This window comes from Halichoerus grypus, chromosome 7 (genome assembly GCF_964656455.1).
Source record: "Halichoerus grypus chromosome 7, mHalGry1.hap1.1, whole genome shotgun sequence".
Classification (NCBI taxonomy): Eukaryota; Metazoa; Chordata; class Mammalia; order Carnivora; family Phocidae; genus Halichoerus; species Halichoerus grypus.
The window spans coordinates 98,120,032-98,140,325 of NC_135718.1; the positions used below are offsets into that span (position 1 = coordinate 98,120,032).

The 20,294-nt window shown below is 43.6% G+C and overlaps 1 protein-coding gene across 1 annotated transcript in view; it reads right to left on the minus strand.

Moving 5' to 3' along the window:
• ADCY10 (adenylate cyclase 10) overlaps nucleotides 1-20,294 on the minus strand; it is a 73,637-nt gene that overhangs the window by 53,145 nt on the left and 198 nt on the right. Inside the window, exons 2-12 of the mRNA XM_036076754.2 lie at nucleotides 19,569-19,673; nucleotides 18,413-18,451; nucleotides 18,072-18,215; nucleotides 16,925-17,130; nucleotides 15,157-15,253; nucleotides 10,972-11,060; nucleotides 8,377-8,568; nucleotides 6,130-6,248; nucleotides 5,018-5,094; nucleotides 2,871-3,060; nucleotides 143-198 (exon numbers count right to left, since the gene is read on the minus strand). Coding sequence (XP_035932647.1) covers nucleotides 143-198; nucleotides 2,871-3,060; nucleotides 5,018-5,094; nucleotides 6,130-6,248; nucleotides 8,377-8,568; nucleotides 10,972-11,060; nucleotides 15,157-15,253; nucleotides 16,925-17,130; nucleotides 18,072-18,215; nucleotides 18,413-18,451; nucleotides 19,569-19,673 — 1,314 coding nt within the window. The remainder of the gene's footprint in view (nucleotides 1-142; nucleotides 199-2,870; nucleotides 3,061-5,017; nucleotides 5,095-6,129; nucleotides 6,249-8,376; nucleotides 8,569-10,971; nucleotides 11,061-15,156; nucleotides 15,254-16,924; nucleotides 17,131-18,071; nucleotides 18,216-18,412; nucleotides 18,452-19,568; nucleotides 19,674-20,294) is intronic.

Consider the following 20,294-nt stretch of genomic DNA (forward strand, 5'->3'; position numbering starts at 1 on the left):
TTTTCTATTTCTTTGCCTGGATGGTGGTTGTATGCTCATTTTGTGATAATTCAGTAAGATGCAGATGTAACGTTGGTGTATTTTTCTGTATGTTTTGTTATAGTTCAATAAAGAAGTTTAAAAATCAAGGCCCACTACCTACCCAGCAAAGGGTAGCCCTCATTTCTGTTGCAGATGAGGTATGCCATACCAAACATGCTGAAGAGAAGAAAAGAAAAGATGTTAGAGTCAGAACAGGGAAATATCGAGAGCAAGAGTGTTTCATTCTTAGTTCCCAGAAAGTCTCCTTTTTCGATCTCTAACAAGAATCTATCCCCTGACTCAAGGGTTGCAGATGCCAGGGGGAGGAGAAAAGAGAAGTTCTTACCTGGTAATAGAGAGTCCAAACAACTTATGTAGTGCCTGGTAGAGTGTTCACTAAATGCTTGTTGAGTCTGCATTGGTGGAACTGAACCCCTTTCTAGGGAAACCAGACACCATGATGGGACCCATGGACTTGGATGTGGCATATTGCATCACATCCTGGAAAGGTTCCACCACGTGCTCAAACAACAATGGCCCCCCTCTGGTGAGCACATGCAGCGTGCCTGGCATAGTTCCACGTGCTCTACATATATCATCCTTTACTCCTGACAAAAACCTCATTAAGAAAGTACTATTATGTCCATTTTACAAATGAGAAAACTGAGGTGCAGAGAGTTTAACTTGCCCAAGATCCCACGGGTAGTGGGGACAGTGACAGAGGATACCGACAGAATCAGTATCTATAACCAGGCCAGGGTACGTACGCTTGCCCACTGCATAATATTATTCTTGAAGGAGCCTTTTTAGTCAAATGGATCATTTCCTTGCCTGCACTAATATACTGTTTTATTATGTCTCTGTTACAGGACATGCCAACTCTCCCATGTAATATACAGCTAATTTTGTATATTGTATATGTTGGCCTTCCCTATGAAGTTGTGACTTTTCAGGGCAGGAACCAGACCCTGTTCATATTTGTGATTTCTACACTCTCATATTTGCAGAAACGGTATAGAAAAACTATGAGGAGGCCACCCTTTGGGATCGGGTAGTCCTGGGTTCCTGTGGTAGACTGACTGCATTAATGGCCCCTCTTCTTCACCCCTACCGGTATCTGTGCCCTGTGCTATGTCACTCTGGGCTCAGCCTTGTGAATACTTTGCCAATGGGATGTTACCAAACATGACACAGAGGCTTGAAAAACGCTTGGGCATTGGGCTTGCTCTCTCTTGCTCTTCTGATATTGCCATGACTACATGCCTGGGCCAGTCTGATGGAGGATGAGACACACAGAGCCAAACTGTCCCCGTTATGTCAGCCAGACTTCCCAGGTATCCCACCTGACATCGTCCTGGATCAGCCAACAACCTGCAGAGCCCCAGGCAGGTGAACAAGCCTAGTCAAGATCAGCCAAATCCAGCCAAGATCAACTGAATCCCACATTTGTGGGATAAACAAATGTTTATTGTGGTATATACTAAGCCACTAAGGTTTTGTGGCTGTCTATAATGCAGCATTATTGTGGCATTTTGAAACTTGGCTTTATTGTTTACCAGATTTATGACCGTGGACAAGTCATTTAACATCTCTGAATCTCAGCTTTTAAATTTATAAACTGGAGATAATAATAGATTCTACCTGATATGGTTGATACTAGAGTAAATTACATGTTTTGAGATAGAGTGCCTAGTACTTAATAAGGGCCCACAAAAAAATTAGTATTATTCACTCATATATCCAAACAGCATTTTATTGATGGTCTACGCATGCCAAGTACAGTGCTGCACCCTGGGAATACAAAGGTGAATGATAAAGACTCCTTGAACCAACTGCAGCCCTGATTCTTTTATCTGACCTTTAAGACCTAGATTCTAGCTTGCTAATATTAAGAATAATACCATCCACTTTCCATTTACTCATTCATGTATTCATTATTATTGAGTGCCCACTATGTGCTAAGCACTGGGAATATAAAAACAAGCAAGAAATAGCCACTCCCGTCAAAGAGCTCATAACGTAGTAAGCGAAAAGCCTATCAGGTCAGTAATTGTGATGGGTATGTACCAGAGAGGTACAGAGAGGAGGAAAAGGTACACAGAGGAGGAAAAAGCTAAGCTGTCTGAGCTTGACTGGGTAGTTCCAGAGCCGGCCTTGTGCAGGAATAGATCCCTGAAATAAATTCAAGATCCCTTGAAATAGATGTCAAAAGTTGACTGTGATTTTCCCAGTAGACTGGGGGTGGGTGGGTGATGGAGAGGGCAATCTATTTAGACAGCCCAGAGGAGGGGGCATAGGAGGAGATGAAGTTGGAAAGGCAGGTGGTTACTTTGTATGTCATTTCAAGGAATTTGCACATTATGAAGGTGATTGGAAGGCACTGAAGGATTTTAAGTTCCAAGGTGATACCCATACATCTCAACTGGTCTTTGGAGGAATATATTTCACTACAGACCTACAGGAGGAATAATTATCTTATCCTCTTTTAGCCCTATTGATGCCTGGCACACAGTTGGTATGATCACTAAATACTTAATGGTTGGTCACTGTGATCAGCTGGGTCCAAATAGATACTCAAATGAAGGGACTCTGTTCTGTTTGCACAACCTGTGAAGAATCACCCTCAGATTATCAGTAATGAGGGCAGAATGGGATCTTGCACCATCTATAGTATCAGTAGGATAGAGAAAGATGAAGGATTTTGAAATCTGGGCCTTGTTCTGGGGAAGGAATAGATTTTAATTTCGTAAGTTGGATTCAGATCTGACATGGTGACCGATGGTTTTTGCTATCATAATTTTCCCACTTCTTTACTAAAAAATACCACAAAATCAATGCCCCACACTCACACTTTCTCATTAAGTCCCAAACACTGATAGACCGGTCCAGAATCTGCAACACCCTTCATGACCTTCTTTGGAAGCTCTTTGAAAAAGTAGGCTGGTAGGTTGCTACCATTGTAGGTGACAGAGTCACATGTCACGATCCCTGGGTAGTACATCATCATCCTGGCAGCTATGTTGACTTTTTGACCAATTACTAAAACAGAAGGGAGAAAGGCAAAGATCGGGGAGAAAACAGCCATTGAACTAGCAGAACATAATCGGAGACATACTGTCCCCAAGGGGCATTTTCACTCCTTACTGCTTTCATCTCTCATGAATGACACAGAAGTCCCGCCTTTGACTACCCTTATTCTGCCAATGGTTATTTCAAACTATAAGGGAGTGAACCTGATTAGCTATCTGCACCGTTTCTACCTCTCCTGGGAGGCGACGGGGACGATGTGCTTGGAGATAAAAGGGTCTGGTGTATGGAGAGGGTTCTGTACTGGTGGTGACCATAAGCCTGAGGGCTCGCAGATGAGGTGTAGCTGGTCTTCTGCTACAAGACAGACAAGCACAAGCTTGGGCGGGGGACACTGACCCTCAAGTGAGGCACAAAATAGCAACTTTTCTTTTCATTTTCAAAATGAATCACCTTCATTTGGCAATTTCTTTTTTTTTTTTTTAAGATTTTATTTATTCATTTGAGAGAGAGAGAGAGCGAGCATGAGCAGGGGGAGGGGCAGAGGAAGAGGGAGAAGCAGACTCCCCACTGAGCAGGGAGCCCAATGCCAGGACACTGAGGTCATGACCTGAGCCGAAGACAGATGCTTAACTGACTGAGCCACCCAGGCGCCCCACTGACGATTTCTTAAGAGTGAGTAAATAGGGCTGGAAGGGGTGTGTGTGTGTGAGACAGACTCAGGGGGTATTTTAAAGGGTAATACACTGTAGTGCACAGCGTCTGAAGGAAGCTGGGCAGGTTCGATTCCCCAGCCCTACCTCTAACTATGTTACCAAATTACTTGGGCAAATTAGTACTTTCACTCCCATGCTTCCGTTTCCTGATCTGTGAATGGGGATGATAAGAGTATCCCTTTCAGGGGACAGTTTATAAAGATTAATGAGTCAGGGTGCCTCAGTGGCTCAGTCATTAAGCGTCTGCCTTTGGCTCAGGTCATGATCCCAGGGTCCTGGGATAGAGCCCTACCTCCCATGTCGGGCTTCCTGCTCAGCGGGGAGCCTGCTTCTCCCTCTCCTGCTCGCCCTGCTTGTGCTCTCTCTCTCTCTGTCAAATAAATAAAGTCTTTTTAAAAAAAAAATATAAAGATTAATGAGTCAATTCATGCACATCACTTTCAACAGTGCCTGGATGCGAGTAAGCCCTCAATTAATATTACAACTAGCTAGGTTTTAAATATAGTACTTTAACACAAACTTAAGCACTTCTGATCAAGATATTCTTTTTTTTTCAACTAACATCTTCTTTTGATCAAGATATTCTTTTTAAAAACTGCTTATTATTCAAATTTGACCATGCAATAAAGCATAGTATCATGAATCTCCATATACCTGTCACCTAGTCCCAAAAGCCACAAACGCGTGGCCAATCCTGCCCCACTCTCACTCCCATCTACTCTCCACCCTGTATTATTTTGAAGAAAATCTCAGACATCCAATCATTTCAGACATAACAATTTCAGTATTCCAGATGTATTGTTTCTGAATATCTTAAACTGTAATAGGGTTGAGGAGGGAAGTCAAAGCAGCAAAATCTTGAGATAGCATTTCTTTCTCTTTTCTTTTGAGATTAGTATTATTTATCAGGAATGCCAATATTCTTAATTTTCTTTAGGATTTTTTAATGGGAATTAAGAGGTGTAACTGTCTAATGATAACAGGCAATTATTACAAAGGCCCTGCCCCCGCCTCATTCCATGAGCTTAGAGCCTCCGTTGCTCCCCTCGAATGACTACATATGTGATACTCAGGCAGAGCCCCAGAAACACGCACTTTGCCAGCATCAAGATGCCAATGCGCAAAGCTACATGGCTTGGTTCCTCCTGGAAGACTCTAGGTTTAGAGGGCAGGGCCCACGTCTCACTCAGTTTTGCCCTTCCTCCCACAAAGCTGGGTGGCAGGGCGCAGCGAGATGAGCTAGCTCAGCACACCTGTGTACTCATGTCTCACAGAGTGTCCAACGATGCCACAGAAGACAATCCCACTGGCCACGCCGATGGAGACGGTACTGGTGCCCGGAAGAAAGCAAGAGAGTTGTAAGGTGAAAGGGAAAGATAATGAGCAGGGAGAATGTGGGGAGGGTGGGGGCATGACGATGAACGGGGCAGGGAGGGAGGGAAAGGATTTTCAACAAGTAACTGTATTCTGCGGTGGGGAGTTTAGGGCCATTGTACAGGGCCTAGAGCTGTGAAGGAGGGACAGTTTGAGACGCAGAACTAAGTTCTTAGAAGTGATAAATCAGTTCGCTTTTCTCCTATTTTTAAGTATTCATCTGAGGCACTTTTCTAGAAAAGAACCTCTCATCACCCTAAGCGGACTCTCAATGAAGAGCAGCTGTGGTTCTAAACAATTTAACTTATCTTTGTTATTGCTAGAAAGAATAAAGTCATTATTTTGAATGGAAGTAACTCAGATGTAGTATGTGGCATCAAAAGCTAACTTCGTTAGTACATGAGGATAACTGAATATATAGATGACTAGGGGCTGACATGGTGGAAATATTTAGAGCAAGGGGGTGATACCTGTTTGTAGCTAAGTAGAGCTAAGTGTTGGGTCACTGGGGTGCTCAGGTTAGATGAACCTGGGGGCCTGGGCTCTCAGGCAGCCAGGGCTGGGGATGGTAAACCTTACTTATCTTAACAGTTTTACTGTGAGTAGAACATCTTGAGGCCAGATCAATATATACATTTCCAGCCCAAGGACTCATTGTATCTCCTGGTTATCAAAAATCAACGCAGGTCTCCAGCATGGTGTTGGTGGTTCAACCTCTACCAAAAAATAAGCTGGAGGATCGAGAGACAACCCAATTAGGTTTTCTTGCAAACCTGCTACATTTTAACTTTGTAAGGGTGTCCTTTCTGCACTTGGCCTCTACGGTCCCTTTATCACTGCACCGGGGCTGGTTCGGCCCTGAATAATGAATACAAACAGAAGGGCTTCCAGACAGTCCTCTCCTTACTTCCTGTTCCCTGACCCTGTCTTCTCTCCCCAGATATTACAAAAAGCTCAGGGATCACCAGATGGGATCAAGGGCAACACTCACTGAATTTTGTGAACCTGAGAGCAGAAGTCAAATATATCCACAGCACTCTCCAAGGCATGAGTGACCTCATCAGGAGCCTTTTCCCCGGGGAAACCAAAGACACAGAGGAAGGAGCAGCCCTGTGAGGGAGAGAGTCAGCAAACACAGCTGGTGCATGGCGATGTTTGAAGTGGACCAGCCAGACGGCCCAGTGGAAGGTGGGTAGCAACTTTCCCTGTCTGGATCACATTTCATCGTGATTTCTCTCCTACCTATTTTATGTTTAGTAAACTTCATCTAACTCCTAAGTGCATCAGCAGCAGTAGGGCTCGAGCCTGAGGAGGGCTTGTTTTTCTCTAGAGATAATGGGTTGTACGGGGCTATGTGTGCCCCCACCTGTCTCTTCCCTCTCAGTCAAGATCTTCTGCTACATGGTGCTAAGTGTAGATCTGAGAGGCAGCACAGAGCAGTGGAAAAGGTACCGCTCTGCAATCCGAAAATCTGTGTTCTCAGGCCCCTTCACAAGTGTGGAAACTTGGGTGGGGGGATGGGGTAACCGGGTGATGGGTATTAAGGAAGGCACGTGTTGTGATGAGCACTGGGTGTTACACGCAACTAATGAATCATCGAACACTACATCAAAAACTAATGATGTACTGTACAGTGGCTAACTGAACATAATAAAAATTTTTTAAAAATTAAACAAAAAAAACTCAAGTGTGGAAACTTGAATAAGTCAACTACACTCTGTGAACTTCAGTTTCTCAGTCTGCAAGTGGATATAACATAGACCTGCCAAGGTTGCTTTTGCTACTTTGTGTGTGTATATATATATATATATATATATATATATATATATATATATATATACAAAGTTTGTAAACTACTTTATAGTATATATACACTTCTCATAGTATATTACATATATATGTATATATATATAAACTATAAACTAATTTATAGTATATATACACTTCTCATAGTATATTACATATATTCCATATTTTATATAGAATACATACTTTATAGTGTATATATATATTTTTGTAACGATGTTATATTTGTAAACATAATATAACATTATATACATATATAATATAAACTTGATATACAGTAACACTTTGTAAACTATAATGTTCTTTTTAGATATTGTTATTATTCGTAGGGAGAAAGACTTAAACTGAGAGTGGTTTTTCTTGGCATGACTTTAACTGTTCCGAGCAGAGATTAAACTCTGAAGCTTGGCATTCTTAGTATCAATCACTTAAAAAATTACCTCAGTCAGATGCTGTTGTCTATAAGGAAAGAGCCTAATAATTAAAGGACAATGGACTACAAATTTCAGTCTGTATATGTTATAGCCTGATGACATGCAAAAAAGAATGCCTTGATTTCTTCAACCCTCTCCAAAAAGAGTCTAAGGGTCAGATCCTAGTTGGTGCCGGGCTCTGTCTTGATGGGAGAAAGGAAGCCCTGATTCAGGTCTGTGTAAAGACTAGAGGGTAACCCCTTTCTATAGAATGCCCAATAAATGAATGAGTGTGGGGCAGTAATTTAGTGCAAAAAGATGCAAAAACACTTGAGATGGGGAATCCATGCTCACTATCACTTCTGTGGTAATGTGCCAGTTACACTGTTCTTCTCTGAACTGATTAAGAGCAGATTAAAAACACCCAGAGCTAGAGGTGCCAACCCTCACCCCCACCCCCCGCCCCCTGCCTCCCTCCCTGCTTTGGCCTCCCTCCCTACCCCCACCCCACGAAGCTGGAAGGGGAAGGAGGTGTAGATATGGCAGGTGGGGATTATTAGAAACAGGCTTCTGGGGTGTGAAGGTTACTAGACACCTGACCTAAAATCTCCGGGAGATGTGGGGCTGCAGATGTGCCTACAGGGAGAGCTAGTCAAGCATAGGGCTGAAGGGCAGAGCCTGGGAAGGCAGCCTAGCGGGGTTTGAATCCAGCCCACTATCCACTAACTGGATGATCACGAGCAAAACTTAATTTCACCTGTCTCAGTGTCTCAGTGTCTCAGCACCTACCTCTTAGAGGAGTTCTGAGGGTGAAATGAGTTAATATGTGTAAAAGGTTGAGAACAATTCCAGGCACATAGTAAGTGCCAAATCCACCATATAAGCTGTTTCTATAACTACAAATAAAGACGGATATTTTTAGGTTAAAAGTGTCTCTTCTCTTCCTCTCACCAATGTCCATAGGTGGGAGTGCCAACCTTAAATTCTCGGTAGGTTCCCACCCCTGAGCTCATATTTACCTTGTCAAACATGAAGACTTTATTGATTTGGCCTCGGAAGACCCTCAGGACAGAATTGATGTGCACACAGGCATCCTGGATGGCCGAGCCTATGACTTCTGCTTTGTCTTGGTCCTTAAACATCAGGTTCACGAACACAATTGTCACTGGGCGAAGCTCAGACAAATAACCCCGAAGCTGTTTGTCATCAATCTGTGGAGTCGAGAGCAGCTTTCCTTAGTGTGTGTCCTTGGCAGTGGATTCTTTGTCACAACCCCACCTCCATGACATTATCCCTGGAGGCAGCTAACCTTCTGAGGTTCTCCAGAAAGCCGAAGTTATCAGAATGTACGAGGTGCAACATGGCAGAGGCAGCCCAAAGCCGAGCAGATGGAAATGGAATGCACTATCAAAATCTCTTCCAGTGTGAACATCCAGACTTGCTCATGACCACCACACCCTTGCCCCAGCTGCTGGCTCCCTAGTGCCAGTGGGAGCCATCACAATAACAGAAAGAAGTACTGTTCCTTTTGATTCTCTTACAAGTTAGGGATAAGGACAGCATGTTACATAATCCAACCTGATATTTTCACAGCCCGGGACCGTCCGGAATACTCTCACATTCTATCCTACTTTGTCTTCAAATGAAATAAAATCAGCATTATTATTCCCACTTCACGGATTAGGTAACTGAGACACAGAGCAATTACACAAGTTTCCCAGGGTCACACAGAACCCAGATCTCCAGGCTCCTAGGCCAATATTCCATTTAGGACTCGCACCTGCGTCCCCAGGCGGTATATTTTCATTCTGCTCCCCTCTTCTCTCCACCCCGCCCACAACAGGCCCAGGGAAAGGAAAGAAGCACGTTCCCAAATCATGCCTGCCTCTCATCATTCTTGAATTTTGTTAAATTAAGTGCAAAGCAAACCAATGGGGGAAAATCATTTCATTTTCTCTCCAAATAGCACAAAAGTATCAGATTCTCCATTGACAATATAGAACATATCTTCTAGACAAAGGAGGGAATTGTGCATAGGGAATCCTGCAGTCATGCTTCCTAACTGACTGGGACAGTCCTGGTTTCAGGTAATTTTATTCTTTCCATAAAAGATGATTTAATAGGGGCGGCTGGGTGGCTCAGTTGGTTAAGCATCTGCCTTCAGCTTGGGTCATGATCCCAGGGTCTTGGGATCGAGCCCCATGTCGGGCTCCTTGCTCAGCTGGGAGTCTGCTTCTCCCTCTCCCCCTCCCCTGCCTTGTGCTCTCTCTCTCTCTCAAATAAATGAATTAAAATCTTTTTTAAAAAAAGATGATTTAGTAATCTCTAACTAATCGATGTGACGACTTTCTTTGACTTCCCCAATAAATCACTAAATAAGAAATTAATATTAAATAAATAATAAAGATTAAATCTAGCAAAGAAATGAGTTAAAAATTATTCCACTGGACTGTGTGGCCTGAGCTTTGATTGGAAAAATGCAATCACTGCATCTCTGAGGATCTCTATTCTTTAGGTGCAGTCTTGGTACTGTGTGAAAGGTTTGTCTTTTGCTTCCTTTCTGCCCCCTTAGCTGTATCTCTTTACCCGGTGTTCATCATTCCTACCCACAATTTTCTTGGTGGCTCATGGAGTCTATCTTGCCTTCCCTTCCTGTAAATCTTGCTCTTGGCTGGTTGCAGCTGAAGCAGCATAATGTGTCATATCTTGAGGGGTCAAACAATTGCAGATACTGGAGGTAGGGCTTCTAAATTGGGCTGAAGATGGAGGGATGTGTTCTGATTTCACTTCAACTCACACTGGGAAGGCAGCTGCCCACTGTTCAGGCTTGCCTAAGATGTCCTCCAGGACACAACTGTATTTTGATGGAATTAAAGATTAAAACATGCATATATTAGGAAGGTGTTCAGTCTGTGCAAAAAAAATGTAGGATTCAGACAGAACAAGGTTCAAATCCTAGCTACATCTCTTACTTTATAACCTTAGAAAAGTTCCTGGTATCCTTCTGGGTCTTTGTTTTCTCACATATAAAATGGGGATAAAGCTATCTAGCAAGAATTGTGAAGAATAAATACATGAGAGCAGAATGCCTGGCATATGGTGAGTGCTGAGATTCACATGAATTAATACAATTTAAGAAAGCCTAGATCTAAGCGAATAAAAAGGGAAAATTTTAGGGGCTGGAGGAGGTAGTTCGGGGCATTCTAATTATCTTTATTGTTAACTCCCAAAGCTCCAGATCTAAGGTGAGTGACTTAGAGAAACAGTGTAGCGATGTTAATTCACTTGCGATCTTTTGACTATGTGGGGTATACAAAGGGTGACCACATGTTCTTGTTTGCTTGGGGAAAAAAGTTCCCATTTGCCCAGTTGTATAAAACACACAGTCATGGTTTATGCCTGTTGTCAGAGTGTAATTATGAATAATGCCTCTTTTAACTCTTAAAAATATCCTGATTTGAAGAACACATTTTGTAGTCACCTACACATGGAGAACGTCAGCCCCATCTCTTTTTAGTTCAATGAAACATTTTACTAGCTACTGGTTTTCTCGATCTTTCCTGATGTCCAAGATCCCTGATAATAAAAGCTAATAAATCAAACTGTGCAAATACCTGCTTCAATATGCTTTCCATCACATACTTTTGTAGGGACAACTCTAGCTCAGGGTCAGACTCCAGCATGCATGCAAGCCTCAGGAGGTCTAAGAGAGCAGAAGGAGGCGCAGGATCAGAAAAGGAAGCATGGTTTTGCAGAGCTAGAGATAGGAGTCTCCCAGTCCCCGTTCCCTTAGGTGGTGGTCTTCGCAGTCCAGTCAGGGGACTCTGGGACATCTCGTGGCCAAAGAGAACCAAAGGAAGTCCAATGAGAAGTTCTATGAAGTTGCAGGTTTCAGAATTCAGTGGCATGGAGATCAAAACCCTGTTATACTTGTCATCACACTTCAGAACTTGGGGAGACTTTTACTTCCAGATTTGAGCTAAAGCAGTTGCCACAGGGGATGTGAATGGACAGATGCGAGGATGACAACAGAAAAGGAAGACAGAATGAAGCGGACGACAGAGGTGAAAGAGCAGCATGGGTAAGATTCAGGAGACTTCTGATCTCCGGGCTTTTCATCCCCGGTTTGATACCAACTCATTGTGTGACCCTGGACAAGTCACCTCACTGCCCTGGTGGTCCCCCATTTCCTCATCTGGAAAAAAAAACTCAGTGGGGTTTCATAGTCTTCTATGGATCCCTTCACTATGATGGTTGACAGTTCCACACTCTAGAATAGACTAATAGGAGGTGGAAGGAATGAGCTCGAAAAAATAAAAAAACAAGGGAGAAAAAGTGGCGATAGGTTTTCAGCACGGAATAGAATAATAACAGTGCAAAAAAAGATGAGAAGAAAAATAAAAATGGAGTCTGAAAAGGATATAAATTAAGAAGCGAATTCAATTTAAACCATTTATTGAGTATATTCAAAGGCTAGTATGTTCAAAATACCATGCACTACATGGGAATAAAAAAGTAATTAGGAAGCTTGGGCTTTTTCCTGGAGGCACTTACTCATTGGACTTCCAAATGTACTATGCATGGAAAAGTTAAATAGAAAAAGAAAAGCTCAAATGGGCTAATAGATTATAAAGAGGAAGAAGTGATCAATATGAGATGGTTTAATAAGAAAGGGGTTCACAGGAGAACTAGAGAATTTTACCGGATCTTGAATGACTTCTGGCATATTTCTAGAAGGATTGAGGAGGGCATGCCTAGCAGAGGGACCATGTCAGTGAAAGTCAAGAATGAGCACAGTGTGTTAAAGGACTGGTGAAGATGCTAGCCTGGCTGGAATCCCGTATGAGTACTGGAGATTAAGAAGAAATGATATGGGGGCGCCTGGGTGGCTCAGTCAGATAAGCGTCCTACTCTTGGTTTTCAGCTCAGGTCGTGATCTCCTGGGTTGGGAGATCAAGCCCTGCGCAGGGCTCTGTGCTCAGCAGGGAGTCTGCTTGAAGATTCTCTCCCTCTGCCCCTCCCCCTACCACTCTCTCAAATAAATAAATAAATCTTTAAAAAACAGGAAGAAGAAATGATATGGAACAGACTGGAGAGGCAAGGGAGCAGGAATTATAAAGGTCTAGGCTACTGTAGTGGCAATATTATGGAGACGTATGTGTGCCTATAGTAAAATAAAGCATCTGGCTGGTCCTTGTTCCTGGTACCTGGGAAGTAACTTCTAAATCTTTGGAATTTCTCAAATAATGGGATTGTCTTTGTTCTTCATGGTAGGCCCTTTGGACCACAGCTGAATTTATGCTAATGAGGTCTCAGGATGGGGCCGCTTGTGCTGAAAAACCCCAACCCTGTGATTAGAGGGTTGGGGCTTTGAGCCATGTGATATGAGCCTGACTTCCGACCTCTGAGGAAGGCAAGGGGGCTGAAGATTGAATTTAATCACATGGCCAATGATTCAATTAATCATGCCTACTTAATAAAACCCCAATAAGGGGCGCCTGGGTGGCTCAGTCAGTTGGGTGGCTGCCTTCAGTTCAGGTTATGATCCCAGAGTCCTGGGAACAAGCCCCACATCCGGCTCTCTGCTCAGTAAGGAGTCTGCTTCTCTCTCCTCTGCACTTGTGTTCTCACTTTCTCTCTCAAATAAATAAAATCTTAAAATAAAATAAAATAAAACCCCAATAAAAACTGAACACCCCAAAGCCAGGATGAACTGTTTTTGGTTGGTAATTATACAACGATGTGCAGGAAGGGGGATGTGCCCTGAGGACACAGAAGCTTCATGTTTGAGACTCTCCACACTTTACCCTAAGTGTCTCTTGATTTGTATCCTTTACAATAAAACTAAAAGCATGAACACAGCATCTCCTGAAGATCTGTGAGTCATTCTAGTAAATTATTGGGAGCACTGGGGCAACCCCTAGATTTATAGACAGTTGGTCAGAAGTACAGGTGGCCTGGCGATCCCAGAGCTTGTTGCTGGTGTCTGAAGTTGCGGCGGGGTGGGTGGGGGGGTGGGTGGTGTGTCTTGGAGAGAATTTAACCTATGAAATCTGTGCTAACTCCAGGTACTTAGCATCAGGATTGCATTGTGATACTGCAGTGCCCAAAACAAAGTGTGAAGAGGCCCTATACTGAAGGCACCAGTAAAGTCTAGGGGATGGGATCAGGTAGAGCCCAAGGGGTGTCACTGGACCTTCTCCATCTCTGGAGCTTTTTGGTTCTTGGCCTTTCCTGATCAATTCTACAACAGTTTCCCCCCTGCTCCACCTCCTGCCCCATTACATACTACAGCTTAGTAAACGTATAATCTACTCTTTGTAATGTTCAAAATACGTAAGACCTGTATGTAGATGACAAGGAAGAAGAATGATTCAAAGATGCTTCTGAAGTTTCTAGTGTGGAGGAAGAAACAATTGCAGGAGAAAGGCAAGTAGCTGAGTTTAGACATTGCTGAAATCAATTTCTAGGCCCACGCCTGAGGTGCCATGTCAGCAAACCGAAACTTCGGGAACTGTCATGTCCCTGGAAATGCCCCACTTGACCAGAAATGCGGTATATCTAGCCAGCCAATCCCCAAATGCCAAGCCAACTCTCCATCTTCTCAGCCCAAACAAGGTTGACTGTGTGGCCCCAGGCAGTTGGATATTTTCTATTTGCTGCTTCCTTGTTCTTTATTGTACGTCTTATAAAAGCTGCTTGTCTTCTGCCTCATTTTGCAGGTCTCTTAAAGGAGACTGTCCACTTCTTGAAGCATTTGAGTTTGTTTGCATCACCTAAATTGTCTTTAACAATTTTTTAACAACACGTTAATGTTGGAGTACCTGTTTGACATCCAGTAGAGATGACCCGTGGGCAGTTTTTTTATGAATCTAGAAATCATGACAAAAGTCTGGGCTGAATTCTGGCAAGTAGGGCTGGATCTTATGTGAAGGAAGCAACTTGCAAGACGAGGAGTAAGTGCCTCCTTAAATTCCATGCCCTAGGCTCCTCCTTTCCTCATCCTAGTCCCAGTCTGCTGGGAGTCCTAGGAATGTCAAGCATGGATGAATGGAATGGATCTCCAAGAGGTCAGTAGGAAAGACTAGAGGGGTCAAGAACAGATCCCTAGAATTACCAACATTTAAGGAACGAGAAGGAGACTAAGTGGAAACAGGTGGCTTAAGGTAAAAGCAAAACTAAGAAAGAATATTCATGAACCCAAGGAAAGAGGAGAAGCTTGTGTCCATAAAAAGAGAGTAATCTAAGGCCAACCAGCTAGGATGAGGCCTGAAGAGAGGTCACCTGCTTTGGCAAGTTGATGGTCATTGGTGGCCTTGACCTCAACAGTTTCAGTAGACAGGAGAAATGGCTAGAAGCTAGATGTCAGGGGCTCAAGACTGAAGAGTAGGTGAACACATGCCCCCCAATGCACATGCAATTTTCACCCAAGTTTATTGGGTGAATAAATAAATGAGAAGATAGAAGAAGGAGGCACAGACATACAGATTACTCTTCTGAGAACTCTGGTGGTGAAAATTTGGAGGGGAAAATAGAAGTTTTATTTTTCCTTTCATCATGGGGCAGACTTGCACATGGTAAGGGGGAAGAGTCATTGCCAGAGCAGAGATGGAGGGCCTGGGGAGGGTTGTGCTTGGAATCACTGTCGTGAGGAATGGGAAGGAGGTCCCCTTTGTGTGCTGCTGAGGACTGGGAGCTGTATTGAGGAGGCCTGCCACTTATAATAGAGCCCTTGGTGTTGGTAAGACCCTACTGACCACTGGTAGAGGCAAAGGCTCTTGTCAATGGAGTGTACTTACTTTTGTGGTCACCAGAAGGGTAATAATTCATGAAAGTCATACACTTTGTGAAAAATTCATCAAAGTTAAAAGTAGAAGGTGGTTTTAAAAAATTAACCTAAATAAAGAAAAAAAAGAGAAGTTTTCGGTTATTCTGAGGGTTGACCAGTCCTTTGAATAGAATTTCTCAGCAGAAAGGGCAGGGAGTATGTTTTTGCATGTCCAGGACATGGTAAACAGAGACTGGCATACTTAGACAACAAAGATCTTTCATTTGGATGTGATCACATTAAAACTTTCTGATTAGTCCTTAAGATCTCAAACTTCAGTGTGTACACACAAGGCCACACCAGGGGGCTTACCTGCATACTTTTCCACTCAGAACTTTCTTCTTTCTTTCCTTCATAACATTTTAATGTAAATAAAACCTGGTTAAACTATATATCATTTCCTTCTTATATTATAAGGATAAAAGGACAAAGGGGAATGATGCCCAAAAATGTTGGCGGAGCATCACCAGCAATAAGATTCATACCAAGATCAGGAACCCCATGGTATGACACACAGAATGATACAACCTCAGTTCTGTGGTGTTCTTGCCTCCCACCCCATATGAGTAACCTTAGTCCAATAATGAGAAAGTATCAGGCAAAACCAAATGGAGGGACATTCATCAAAATGGTCAATACTCTTATTAAGTATCAAGGTCAAATAAGACAAGGAAAAACTCAAGAATTGCTATTGATTGCAGGAGACTAAGTAAAAATAAGAACAAAATGCAGTGTGAGATCATGGATAGAATCCTGGAACATTCCACTGAGGATATTGAGTAGGAAACTGGTGAAGTCCAAAGAAGGCCTTTAATTAGTGAATGGTATCATACCGATGTTAATTTTCTGCTTTTGACTACTGCACTCTGGTTATGAAAAATGTTAACATTCGGGGAAGCTGAGTAAGGGATATATGGAGACTCTGTATTAATTTTGAACTTGTCTGTGAGTCTAAAATTAATTAGAATTAAAACAGTTTCTAAAGTTATAAGGAATGATTGAAGAAGATGGGGAACAGGGAATTGTTAGCCAGCTATATCATGTAGCCTGGGCAGCATTGCAGGGAGAGTGGTGGGTGAGTGTGAGGGTTGTAGACTGAGGCACAATGTGGGAGGGCCTCTGGCCTCCACCAGCGGCTACCCAGATCTCCACCGCCTCTCTGTGGGCCGTGCAGTCCATTCCCGGGGTTCAGCTGGTGGCACAGCTCTTCTCCCTGCTACGCACGCCCGAAGTCCAGTCCCAAGGACCATTCTGCTTATAGTCAGTCTTCAACCTCACCACAGTGTTTGCTACTAGGCAGGGCTGTGGGGAAAGTCTTCCCTCACTGAACGGCTGCCCCTGCTCCCCTCCTATCCTCACCCTCAGTGATCCCTCGCCCTGAGTTAGGAGGGTGTTGAGTAGTGAAAGTGATGGCCGATGGCGGCCCTCAAACAACAGCCCTCTGCTCCTAAGGAATAGGCAGAAGACCCTCCCTCTTCCTTAAGCAAGGGCCCTAGCTCCACCAAAGGCCTCCATACCCAAAGTCCACATCCTCAGTGAGCACAGAGAAGCCTAATCATCTCCTCTTGAATGCCCGGCCTTGGCTCCTGGACTAAAGCCTTGTAAGTCTAACTCAGGCTGTCCCACCCGAGTCTCCAGCCCAGGAGCTTCACGCCACGGGCCTTCCCAGCAGCTTCCTGACAGGGGGCCCCCTGGCACAGACGGACGGAACTTTCTGCAAGTGGCAGCATGGCACCTACCTTGACTGCTCTCTGATCTGGAATTCTCTCAATTTCGATCATGCTCCGGTCGCAGAGCTGCCAGCAGTTTGGGGACAGAATGACATCGTTCATCTGCGCCATGTTCTGTGCCAGGCGCACATCATCCACCGCCTGCCCGATCACCAGAAAGAAGCTGCGTGTTTCATCTCCGAAGACCAACATGGTGATGTGGCCTGCAGCCAGGGCTGGCAAGGAGGCAAGCACCAGGAGTTCTGGGTTAGTCCCCGGCAGCACTGGTTCTCGGAACAGCCCGAATCTCGGTGTGACTGCGCGACGTCAGAGTGAATGTAGTTTCTGAAGTTTGACAGAGGTGTCGGAAGACGCCCCTGTGGGCCCAGGCCTTCCAAAACTCCTCTTTCTCCTGAGCTAGAAACTCGGCTACTAGCTTTCACCTTTCTGTGACATCGCTCTCTCTAGATGGCCCTCTCAGTCCCCAAAGTTATTTTATCCTTTCTTCAATTTATTTGTACTTAAGAGCAACAGAGAACAACTTCAGTAATTCCTTCTGGAGAGGATTTTCGTTTTATCAGAGACTGTGGCTTTAACTAAAAAGAAACCCTTAGGGTTGAATTTTAGGCAACAGCCAGAGGGGAAAAGGTTGGGGAAAAGGAGTAGGTCCCATCCCAACAATGTGCCCTCTGATTGTTTTCAAGTTGAGAGCTGAAGGTTTCGGTACCAGAGCGACAGAAGATAGAATGTTGTAAAATACAACATATATACAAACTATATGTGCGAATGAACTACGCGTGATACACAGTTCTTTCAAATGACTGACAGCAGCAAGACCTGACAATAATAGCAATAATAGTAATAATAAAGACTAGTTTGTGGAGTGGTTACTATGAGCCAGGCACTATACTAACTGCTTAAACTCACATTTTGTAAGAGCCTATGAGGGAGATATTAGGATTAGCCCAAATTAATTAGGATTAGCCCAAATCTTAATTGGTAAGTGAAGGAGCCAAAACTCCTTCTGGTTAGTCTAAGTCCGAAGTTCAAGACATGATGGGCGGGCTGAGACACTATGTTCCACTATATTCTGTGTTTTCTCTTAGGGAGAGAGATGCCTCAGGGGTTGGGACCCATTTCCAGAATGCTGGAGCATCTCTCTTTTCTCCAAGCTTACCGATCTTGACTCGGACATCCAGGCCTTCTTCAGATTCCTGCGTCTCAAACAATCCATGGATCTCCAGGCTACATTTAATTACCACCGTGATAATGTTTTTCAGTTGCCTTCGCTCCACCTTCCACAGGGCTAGCAGCGCATCACCTTGAAGGGACAGACACACCGGGGGGCTTCTAAGCTGCCCTGGGGATCGGTCTGTTTTGTCTGGAATCTATAGACCCTTACTCTTCAAACATGCCTCAAGCCAGCCACTGCTTTCTGTGAGGTGTCTCCTTTGTCGGAGCACAGGCCCCTCGGCACACCTTCCTTACCCCTCCCATCTCAGCGAGTCCCCCCCATACCTGCAAATTTTAAGATGTCTCCTCCAAAAATCAACACTTCTGAGAAAAAAAAGAAAATAAGGTAAATCAAACTCCAATTTCTTAAAGCTAATGAGAATTCATTCTTCATCCATGGAATAGAAAATCAGTCAAGAGAACATCAATTCAGAGAATAAACTTATACTAAAGATGTCTCAGACACGTCACTTATACCCATTGGAGTGTGTTTCCTCAACTGTAGAAGGCACACATTGAACTAGATGATGTACACGCTCTGTTTCTGTGAATGGGAAAAGATAGGACAGAAGGTGGGATTTCTGGTGAGGTCTGAGGACAGCGACTACTCCCATGATAATGGAATGCTTTTTACTGATCAATATATGTTTTAAGCTGGGGCTTAAGCATGGGTGAGTGGATGAGCGGCAGGATTCCACAGAAGTGAGAATCCAAAAATTGGGAAACCACTACAATGGTCAACTGGGGTTTTGTTTATTACCAACTTTCATTTTGTTTAGGCTTTATGACATAAGTGGGCCTTTTTTTCTCTTATTTATGCATCATCACAAATTTGTTGAGCACCGTTGTGCTGAGTGGGACACAAACAGGAATTAGATACAGTTTCTGCTTTTAAGGAACATTAACTTTTGTTTAGTGGGTGACATTAAGATATTACTAGGGAAACTCACAGCCCGATAAAAGACTAGACCCTGAGTTTACCTTAATAGAGTAAATCTTTTCTTCATGAATAGTTCAAATTAATAATACAAATAAGATGGTAGGCAGAGGTTGAAAAGTCAGTTGTGCTTCTGAATTCATCATTAGAAGACAGAGCACTAATGAGTTAGTTAAAATCACTCAGCTATTCATACAGCATTCTCTTAATGACATTTGGGTTATGTTGATGCTCGCTTTTTTGAGTCATCGAATATAACTAAAGTTCTTTAAAGGTAATCTCTAATTCAGTCTTTGGTGCAAAACACTCTTTCCCGCAAATAGTCTGTATTAGTAAGGTGTGATTACATTCCTTTACTTGCACTGTATTGTATTTCAAAAAAGATTGGTTTCTTACACATTTCATGAGGAAAACAAAGATAGCATTCTGTCAGGTTATAACCAAAAAATACGGGAAAACAATCAATGAAACATACTTAAGTCAGAAACCCATGGGGACACTTACTCTCCACTATTGCACTGATGTAGTGGTTGAGGATCTCCACCAACTGCTCAGCCCCTCGGTCCATGTACATGGCTGTGCTGAACTTCTCAGTCATTGCAGTAAAACCTGTAATAAATGTCCACCTCGTTTCCTTGGCTGCTTGGAGGAACCAAACAGAGCCAGGAAAAGAGGAACTCACTAGAGGGCACTGAGTCCTAACTTTTAAGAACAGGCAAGGTTTCTTCTCCATGATCTTCAGCTGGTCGAGTGTCAAACATGCAGCCTCCCCTATCTATGCTTATTATTTTAGGGATCAGGGAAAGATGCCAGCTACCTCTTCCCTCCAAATTTCCTCACCCTGTACAGGGATGACTGCAATTCCTTTAACTGGTGTAGGACTTCCATTCCATGATAATGAAAACACACAAAATGGAAACACGTCTGAAGAGGTGACAAGTTTACTGTTAAGATGTAAATAACACCTGGGGAGACCATTTCCTGAGGTCAAGTTTGCCTGGAATGTGTGTGGGGCTTGGGAGCTAGACTCAGTGAAGTTGGGCAGGGACATGGAGCCTAAAGTTCCAGGCCTGGAACTGGGGCATCTTAAAGGTTTGCCCGTGACTGGACATGTTGGGGAAGGGAAGAATGAAAGGGCCAGGTACACAGGCTATCCCTCCTCCCTCCTGTTTTCTCCATAGGAATATCTGCTGTAATAGCGCTAAAGCTCAAAAATGGCACCCCACTCTG